Source organism: Acipenser ruthenus, unplaced genomic scaffold (assembly GCF_902713425.1).
Source record: "Acipenser ruthenus unplaced genomic scaffold, fAciRut3.2 maternal haplotype, whole genome shotgun sequence".
In the NCBI taxonomy this organism is placed as follows: domain Eukaryota; kingdom Metazoa; phylum Chordata; class Actinopteri; order Acipenseriformes; family Acipenseridae; genus Acipenser; species Acipenser ruthenus.
The window spans coordinates 196398-206859 of record NW_026707532.1 but is presented as its reverse complement, the minus strand read 5'-3'; the positions used below and the strand labels follow the sequence as shown (position 1 = coordinate 206859).

Sequence of the window (10462 nt, the reverse complement as noted above, 5' to 3'; positions counted from 1 at the left end):
ATCCATCTTCCTCTTGATCACATTCCAGAGGTTTTCAATGGGGTTCAGGTCTGGAGATTGGGCTGGCCATGACAGGGTCTTGATCTGGTGGTCCTCCATCCACACCTTGATTGACCTGGCTGTGTGGCATGGAGCAATGTCCTGCAGGAAAAACCAATCCTCAGAGTAGGGGAACATTGTCAGAGCAGAAGGAAACAAGTCAAAGACAAATCTGCCCGATTCCAGCCTTGCTGAAGCACCCCCAGATGTGTCCAATTTTCAGCTTTGCCCAACACCTGGTCGACTAATGGTTAGATGGAGACCTGGAGAGGCCTACAAGCCACAGTGTCTCGCACCCACTGTGAAATGTGGTGGAGGATCAGTGATGATCTGGGTGTGCTTCAACAAGGCTGGAATCGGGCAGCTTTGGCATGAATCAAGCCAGGTGATGTTCGGTTGCAGATTGACCAGCTGACTGCAGACGGAACCGGCGGCGGATGCCCCAGTTTGATACTGGGAACGAGGTGAGATTGAGTTTCACACACTGTGGTTTCCGTGGCGCAGGCTGACTTCTGCTGTGTCTGCAATTCATCATACAGCTCTGTGTATCTGAAGCAAGTTCAAAGCCAGTGACATTGAAAACACACACAGCGCACACACCCCGTATGTGATTAATATCATTTTATTCATTTTCTTTCAAAAGCACAGAGGTTGCGTTTCGTACAGAACAGAGACTCAGATAATACAGGATTATGTCAAATATAACAGGAAAGGAAAGGAAACACAGCAGCTGCAATTTCATTATCTTTCAATTCACATGAGAGATAGTCACCCTTCCTTAAATGCACTTTATTTGCTCTTATCTGCCCCCTATTTTACTGCATTTAATCCTGTACTTCAGAGTACTGTAATCTGCCAAGTGTTTAATCTGTAGTATTTTGTATTTAATTATATCCTGATGTAACTATCACTGACACTGTTATCTGCTCTGTTATTGAATTGTATTTTGTCACACTTGTACTTGCTTGAACCAAAGTCATTGTATTTATCTTGCTCTTAATTGTATTATTACTTGTACTGTGATACTTGAAATGTATTTGCTTACGATTGTAAGTCGCCCTGGATAAGGGCGTCTGCTAAGAAATAAATAATAATAATAATAATAATAATAATAATAATAATAATAATAATAGTCAGTTAGCGTGAGCTTCAATGGATTAGTATATATAAGCGTATTTTGCGTATCCTAGCGGTTTATGCTGCGCGCTGTAATTAGTTCATTTTACACTGGATAGCCGCTGGGTGATCAATGCTCTCAACACGCTAATATTAAAGCTACAGGATTTTGCACATGAAATTCAGAGCTGGTTGGTTTGGCTGCCGCCGCCCCGAGAGATCACGGATATTTCAAGCCCCGAAAGTCGCGTCCCTGAGATCATGAGACTGGAAATCGCAATGGTTCAGTGCAATGTTATTAACTGTAATTTAAAATGGTTAAATCGCAAAGCCGCTTTCCACTGCTGGGGCGTGAGCAGATTTGACAGGAAGATCGCTTTGGAATGCACGGACCTCGATAGCCCTGACTGCCGTGTTTTACACACGATCATCTCACATACCTCCCTTCATGTCTGAAGAGACGCCTTCCAGTTTTTTCAAAACTCCTTTTACATTTTCCACCAGCTCTCGAATCTCTTGTGCTCTTTCAGTCTTACACCCTTTATGAATGTCAATGGAGTTCTTAGCGATGTCATAGACATCCCAAGCCACAAAGACTCCGGCAACAACACCTCCAGCTATTCTGGCTCCTTTCGAGAGTCCAACAGGTGCAGCTTTGGAAACCACACCTTTGAGAGCATTCACGCCTTTAATTCCCTTTGCAGCGCTGCTGCTTACTGCAGTCACTTGCTTCGCCAGTGCTTTGAGGGCGGGGTTAGCTCTAAGTATTTTAAACGTCTTTACCATGGAAGCAATGTTACCGACAGCACGGCATGCAGAACCAAACTGACGACCTGCTTTTAATATAAGCCGAACCTCTTCTATATGATATTCATCCCACTTAGAAAGTGTTAGGCAGGCCTTATTGACTGATTCTCCAAGTGCACTCATTTTAGATTGAATTATACCCAATATTTCCTCTACTCTCTTGTTATCATCTCTATCACTGCAAGCCTGTACTATTTCTGTGGTAACATTGGTGGCTCCTCCAGCTACAGCAGCACCAACCCCTGCAGCAGCCAGTACAGTGGAGGCTCCAAATGTAAAAGGAGCCAGAACCAGCCCTGTAATGGTCATGATCCCCCCAACTGCACTAACACAGCTCCCTGTGGTCTTAGCGATGGCTGCCTTCCTGTGGGCCTCGTCCAGTCCATCAGCGATTCCACTGAGTTCTCTGAGGAGTCCTTCAATCACCCACTTCTCCTCTTCAAACAGCCGGACGAACTCCTCAATCCTCTTGAAGTCTCTGCTGAACTCTTCAATCTTTTCTCTGCAGAGACAGGTTCATCATGTTAGGATGGTTTGCAGTTTTTAAAAATGGTACCCTCGCATATTCTCTCTTGCATATCATTGTGACATGACATAATAAACACATCACTAAAGTAAAAGGATTTTGTCTTGAAATGTATTCATGCTGTCATGCTTTTCAAATGCTTTTTTAAGGCTGTATTTAATGTACTATGCCCTGTATTTAATGTATTATGCATTGTTTTCACTGTATTTCATGTATTTTGCATTGTTCCTCATTATCTTGTAAAACACTTTGTGATGGTGGTCCACTATGAAAGGCGCTATATAATATAAATACTGACTGATTGATTGATAGACAAATTGCAGTTTTCCATTCCCCTTCTTTCCTATTCGCTGGCAGGTTTGCTTCAGTCATTCTCAGTGGCTCTGGGTTCTGTCACTCCTCTAATATCAAGTTTCTTATGATTTTAAGATCTGCCTTTACCTGGCTTTGAGAAGCTCGTCTGGAGAATCCTACCTGCCAGACAGCCTTCCTCATTCCACTCACATCATGTGACAGTGTGACGTGTCACCTCTGCCAGCCCCCGCATGTAAATAATCATCATCAGAGACATGTTACTGTTCATTAAAAACACTGAACACAGGTGCTGGTGCTGCTGGTGAACCTGGACTGGAGTCATCAGGTATGTTATTAAACTGGAGCATGCATGCCTCTGCACAGTGAAGAAACAAGAACTGAGATTACCTGTCATGGTCTTCTGACAGATAAGGTGGTTCCTCTATACTATTTCTTCTTCTCCTTGTAGTCGTGTCCATGTCTCTCTCTACTGAATCACTAGTTCCTCAATTATCTCTGTTTCTCCTCTGCAACAGAATTAAAACAAGTCAGTTATTAGAGTATAGAGCTTCAAATCTCTCTTTCTGTCTCTTTAGACCGGCCTCTTTTCATGCTGTCTGCAATCATTCAGAGCACTTCTTATTCAGGGGCGCCATTTGGGGGTGGGAGGCAGTTGCCCCCCCCCCCCCCTCCCGTTTCATACCACTTGTTAATTTTAGGAACAATACACATTAATGCAGACCTGTCAACTCTCGCTTATTTGCTAGGACTCTCCCGTTTTTTAAACACCCAGACAGCTCCCAGGACAGATTTTCTCCTGTAGTTTGCTCCAAACTCTACTGTTAAACCCCTTTATGTCAGCAAACCTTTAATTTGTGGAAAATTCAGGTACGGTCTGTTTGTTATCCTGCGGAGCCCTGTGGCAGGCGTGCATTCAGTGCGTGAGCACCCGATCGGTATGTTATTGAATGAACGTTATCAGTATTTCAGTCCGATTTTAATGAGGCAGTAGGTACCTACTGAGCCTACCAGCAGGTGTAGCAGGTCATTATCAGCTAATGCTTGCAACCTGATCTCACAGCAAAAACGTTCTACGTTTTCACCGGAGCTGGACCTCTGCAGACCTTGTGGGAAGATTCCACTTTGCATTGCAGCGTGGTTTGAATTCTGCCACACAACATACAATAAAACAAAATTGTGACCCCACAGTGATTTATTTATCTATTTATGCATGGTTTTTTTTTTCGGTGTTTTTTTTTCTATTATTATTATTATTTATTTCTTAGCAGTGTGGAGTAGTGGTTAGGGCTCTGGACTCTTGACCAGAGGGTCGTGGGTTCAATCCCAGGTGGGGGGACACTGCTGCTGTACCCTTGAGCAAGGTACTTTACCTAGATTGCTCCAGTAAAAACCCAACTGTATAAATGGGGAATTGTATGTAAAAATAATGTGATATCTGTATAATGTGAAATAATGTATAATGTGAAATCTTGTAACAATTGTAAGTCGCCCTGGATAAGGGCGTCTGCTAAGAAATTAATAATAATGATACTTTTTTTTTCTATTTTATTTATTCACTATTTATTTATTTTTTTTTACAATTTTGTATGTATTTATTTAATAGGTTAGGTATTTATGTAGTTTAGTTTGTTTGTGTGTTTGTTTTTACTATTTGATTTATTTATTTGAATTTTTACTTATTTGACCTCAAGAGGTCACCACCCCTTGAAAAAAAAATGGTTGTCTTAAAAACAAGCGAATGCATTTTCCTAAAAAAAAAATCCCACAAAAAAAACAAACACTTACATCAATATCCGTTTATTACAATTCCTAAATTAAGAGCAAGTTAAATAGTCTCCGTATTAAATTCATAGCTACATGGTTTGCTTGTTATAATTTTTTTTCATCAGACACTTGACCTTAATCGTGTCAATGCTGAGGTGTCAAACTGAAAATAGAAAATAGAAAACCACACGCTGCTGTTCTGACTTTAAGCTATAGCATGAGGTAGCCCACACAGTATGAAAAGTTCAGGCGTACTTCTAAAGAGTCACGTACCATCAATCAGCAGCGTCTTTCAGTTTCATCAACACTGCATGCAGAAATGTATTTATATAGAGGTGCTTTATTTCACCATCTATTTAACGGAAACAACTAAACAAGGAACAGCTTGAACTTAGAAAATGCGTTGAAAATAAACGCAACGAAAATAAATAAATGAACAGAAGAACACGGACATAAACTGGAAGAAGTTTGAGTACCATTTTAACCACTGTGTCGCTGCGAGGACTGTGGTATCAAAACCGTCACATTGAACCAGTGAGAGAACAAAACCAGACAGAACTGTGAAACACGTAATAGCGCCCAGTTTAGAGATGACCAACGTTTCTACAATTATTTGTCAGCGACTTCAGTGTAAATTAAACGGCAAACGTTTCCACTAGGTGCGGCGATGGGTTTTCTCGTTGCAACCTGTTCTCACAGCAAAACGTTTCATGGTAACGTTTTCACTAACGTTTCAGCGTTTTTGCTGCATTAACCACAATGCTTTGCAGGTGAAATTGTGATGTTTTCAAAACGTATATTCCAATTTGTATACCTTTTGCATGTACTATATATTACTACTTGATCAAAACAAAAGTTTGTAAATGTTTCAGAATATTTTTTCTGATATTACGAAAACATAAGTGGCCTTTCCTTCCACCCCATGTGCATTTGTAATAGCTCTTATGTATATTCAGCCAGTGCAATTATCCTATCAGAAACATTTTGAATAACCTCCAAGTCCATAGTGTTTTTTTTGTTGTTGTTTTGTACTGTATTATTATTATTTTTTTTGACATGTATGGGTTTCTGAATTTAAAAAATATATATTTCAGGACCCAGCCCTCCCAACCCCTGTGATTTGTTTTACATGACTGTACAGAGGGATCTCCTTTGTCATACGAGAGAGTGACCGTCGTAATAGATGGCCAGTCCATGCTAACTGATGATTTGAATCTGGATGCGTCTCTTGCTTTGGGGGCTGTCTGTTTTTTCTTTATATTATATATTTGGTATTGAGCATCCAAAGCAGACGAGGAAGACGATGAGCTTTTTGGAGGCATTTGTCTTCAAACTTAATACTTTAAAGACAGTGCCAATTTGTCTTAAAATACTATATAGCGCTTTTCACCTCCAGCGACAGTGTGTCACTGACGCTGGCATGCGTATCGGGTGCTTGAGCAAGGCACTTTACCTAGATTGCTCCAGTAAAAACCCAACTGTATAAATGGGGAATCGTATGTAAAAATAATGTGATATCTTGTAACAATTGTAAGTCGCCCTGGATAAGGGCTTCTGCTAAGAAATAAATAATAATAATTAAACACATATAAGGTAAGTGCTCCGTGTTTCTGCCTAGTGAAATCTGAATGTGCCGCCAGCTGCTTGCTCTGCGGCGCTCAGCCAATAGGCAAGGACCGCACGTTGAAAAGTATTGTGGAAAATTTCGTTTTAAAACCTTGAAATATAACTTAACTTCTGACTCGATCCCACATATACGTTTTGAAAACATCAAGGTATAAATGCAACAATTGGAATATATGTTTTGAAAACATCACAATTTCACCTGCAAAGCATTGTGGTTAATGCAGCAAAAACGCTGAAATACGTTATGTAAGTAACGTTTGAGAGCCTAGTGGAAACGTTACCATGATAACGTTTTGCTGTGAGATCGGGTTGCTCATTCATGCGTGCTCGTACATAGATAATGAATCGCGACTGACTGATCTGCGGGAGTCACCGGTTTCGTATTAATCTGGAGCAGCAAAATAAGACTAATAATAATAATAATAATAATAATAATAATAATAATAATAATAGTAATAATAATAATAATAATAATAATAATAATAATAATAATAATAATAATAATAATAATAATAATAATAATAATAGTCATTACCGTTGACCGGGTTTGCTGTTTTCCGCGCCCATGTCTGTAGTCCGTAGCGCTCTCTTTTCTCAGCTTGCTGTTTCGCTCCTTCTGTTCTGCTCTCTTTCAGAAAGGTTCTGTGGCACCAAATGCAGGTCGAATAAGGTTCCAATACAGGCGGTGTTATATCACGTTTACAGCAACGAGGAATACCTTGCGCGCGACCCCTTCACATTTTTCTTGAAGAGCAAGTAGCGGGTTCTGAAAGATACAGATGTGACATGATTATTATTATTATTATTATTATTATTATTATTATTATTATTATTATTATTATTATTATTATTATTATTTATTTCTTAGCAGACGCCCTTATCCAGGGCGACTTACAATCGTAAGCAAATACATTTCAAGTGTTACAATACAAGTAATACAATATGATCGCGTCAGGAACGAGACTCGGAGGCTGGGGAGCTGCGGTCTAAGCTGTTTGAGCCCGTTTATGAATTAAACACAAATCAAACAGGGCACAAAAAGGGCACAATAAAGATTTTAAACCAAACTACCCATAAGAAAGCCTTCCAGCGGTCAGGCTGGACATTCGCCTTCGCTAACCAAAAGCCAACTGCCCGCTCGAGTAAAACAAACATGGAAGTAAACAGTCTTCGACGTTCATCTACTGTAGTCCTACCTGTCACGAATTGGCGAGTCACTGGCAATAGAAACCATACCCCCCCCCCCCCCCCCCAACCCAAAGCTCGACAGTATTATAAAGGGGCGCTGGAGTTAGGGGTGCCGGGTGTGCGGCAGCTTTGCATGGCTTCCATCATATACAGGGGTTACAGTGTTGTTCAATGGCTTTCAGCACCCCCAAATTGTTCCAGCGCCACTGGTATTATAGCGGACTTTATCTTTCAATTAAAAAAAACAAAAGAAGCTCTGAATACCCTTCGAGCATTAGAGGGATCCTGTGCGCCATAGATAGGCACTTAATAACTACTCTGCCTGCATCTCCCTGCTCTCCACCGATATGCAACTCTCCCGCGAAACGTAAGACTCGCGTCCATATATTACAAAACAAAAAGAAAAAACTCCGTGTGTATAACCAGAGGCAATAATAATAATAATAATAATAATAATAATAATAATAATAATAATAATAATAATAATAATAATAATAATAATAATAATAATACATTTTATTTCTAGAGCGCTTTTCTCAGACTCAACGCACTGTACAAGAACAACAACACAATAATAATAAACTTTATTATTACAAAGGTACATGAAACAATAATATCAGTTCAAAGAGTTAAAATACATCAGGAAAAGCTATCTTAAAAAAGGCGCGTCTTTTAAGCGAGATCCCCAGCCTCAAAATCAATTAAGAGCAAATTAATTAGTGTCCGTATTAAATGCATAGCTACATAGTTTACGCTGCCTTTGTTGTGAAATTGCGCAAAACCAGGTTCAATTGGGGAATGGTTCGCTGAAATCAATCCAATTGAAACATCTTTGCTTTGCTTGTCATGTCGTGATCAGATTGAGGCTGTCTGAGTAAAGCGGAGAGCTGTGCTGTCGGGCAATGGAAACCAAGATGAGAATGCAGCTTCATTAAAACAGCTGTAATGCCATCAGACTTTACCTTTTGCGCGGTGCTGAAGAAGTCTCGAGTCGCTGCCCTTTCTCCTGAGTCTTCTGAAAAGCACCGACCTCTCTTAATGTAGAGTCCTTTATATGATCGTGTGGAAGGGGAGGGGGGGGGGGGGAGGGGGAGGTCTTTCTGGTTGAATTCAGGCACTTATAAAGGTATTAATCGTGTCAATGCTGATGTTTCACACGGAGAAAATATAAGATAGAAAACCACACGCTGCTGTTGTGACTTTAAGCTATAGCGTGCGGCAAACCACGAAGTATGAAAAGTTCAGGCGTACCTCTAAAGAGTCACGTACCGTCAGCGGTGTCTTTCAGTTTCATCAACACTGCAGAAAAACCACCAAGTTAATGTACAGAAGAACACGGGCACAAACAGGAAGGAGTTTAAACCATGAAAAGTGTACAAAAAACATGCAGAACCGTGAAATACGCAATAATGCTGCGTTTAGAAATAATAACTTAAATGGCAAACGTTTCAGCTAGAAGTCTCTCTCAGCGTCTTCAGTGTAAATTCAATTGCAAACGTTTCCACTAGAAGTCTTTCTCAGCGTCTTCAGTGTAAATTCAATGGCAAACGTTTCCACTAGAAGTCTCTCTCAGCGTCTTCAGTGTAAATTCAATGGCAAACGTTTCCTCTAGAAGTCTCTCTCAGCGTCTTCAGTGTAAATTCAATGGCAAACGTTTCCACTAGAAGTCTCTCTCTGTGTCTTCAGTGTAAATTAAATGGCAAACGTTTCCACTAGAAGTCTTTCTCAGCGTCTTCAGTGTAAATTCAATGGCAAACGTTTCCACTAGAAGTCTCTCTCAGCGTCTTCAGTGTAAATTCAATGGCAAACGTTTCCGCTAGAAGTCTCTCTCAGCGTCTTCAGTGTAAATTCAACGGCAAACGTTTCCACTAGAAGTCTCTCTCAGCGTCTTCAGTGTAAATTCAACGGCAAACGTTTCCACTAGAAGTCTCTCTCAGCGTCTTCAGTGTAAATTCAACGGCAAACGTTTCCACTAGAAGTCTCTCTCAGCGTCTTCAGTGTAAATTCAATGGCAAACGTTTCCACTAGAAGTCTCTCCCAGCGTCTTCAGTGTAAATTCAATGGCAAACGTTTCCACTAGAAGTCTCTCTCAGCGTCTTCAGTGTAAATTCAACGGCAAACGTTTCCGCTAGAAGTCTCTCTCAGCGGCTTCAGTGTAAATTCAACGACAAACGTTTCTACTAGAAGTCTCTCTCAGCGTCTTCAGTGTAAATTCAATGGCAAACGTTTCCACTAGAAGTCTCTCCCAGCGTCTTCAGTGTAAATTCAATGGCAAACGTTTCCACTAGATGTCTTTCATAATTTAAAGACACAGAGAAAGACTTCCAGTCCAAACTTTACAATATCATTTACTTTTAATAGGGTGAATAGTAGCATTCTAAATGACTAATTAGCTAATTAACATCAGTCTCATCAGCAGCGTCTACCGGTCGCATTAACACCGTGGCCCCCGGTCATCAGAGAGTTCAGGATTTTTGTCGAAATGTTTTCCGTGTTGACTTTTTTTTTTCTTTATAGAGGTGAGCGATTCGTCAAGCTTTTACTTCGAAAAATCTGAGATTTCAGAACTTTTCTGTCGCTCATTCCGCGTTTTTTACGAATAAATGAAAGGGCACTTGTCCCTCTCGCGAGCTCCTCTCTCAGGGATGCTTCAGCATTCTTTAGCTATATTATATATATATATATATATATATATATATATATATATATATATATATATATATATATATAGCGCCTTTCATTAGTGGACCACCATCACAAAGCGCTTTACAGAGGTAGGCTGTGAGCTGTGCATTATATGCAGAGTCACTTCCAATAGGACGTTGATTTAACATCTCATCCGCAGGAGGTGAAGGGATTCGCTCAGGGTCACACACAGCGAGTCAGTCAGTCAGAGGTAGAGCTGGGATTTGAACCGGTGTTCTTCTGGTTATAAGCCCTGGACTTTAACCGCTGAACCACACCGCCTCCTGTATCATATTACTTTGTTTGCATAAAGACAAGAGCCGTACAGTTTAGAAAGAAATAAAAAGAAAGAAAGAGAGAGAGAACAGTCACTAAATATTCCGTGTTTCTGACACA

The 10462-nt window shown here is 40.3% G+C and overlaps 1 protein-coding gene across 1 annotated transcript; it reads right to left on the bottom strand.

Moving 5' to 3' along the window:
• Positions 1–593: 593 nt before the first annotated feature.
• Positions 594–8450, bottom strand: LOC131727654 (apolipoprotein L3-like). The gene is made up of 4 exons (XM_059018965.1): positions 8344–8450; positions 6729–6959; positions 3191–3309; positions 594–2464 (listed from the first exon to the last, which is right to left on the bottom strand). Exons 3-4 carry the CDS (start codon positions 3259–3261, stop codon positions 1588–1590), a joined length of 948 nt encoding a protein of 315 aa, XP_058874948.1. The 5' UTR covers positions 3262–3309; positions 6729–6959; positions 8344–8450; the 3' UTR covers positions 594–1587.
• Between the last annotated feature and the right edge of the window lie 2012 nt (positions 8451–10462).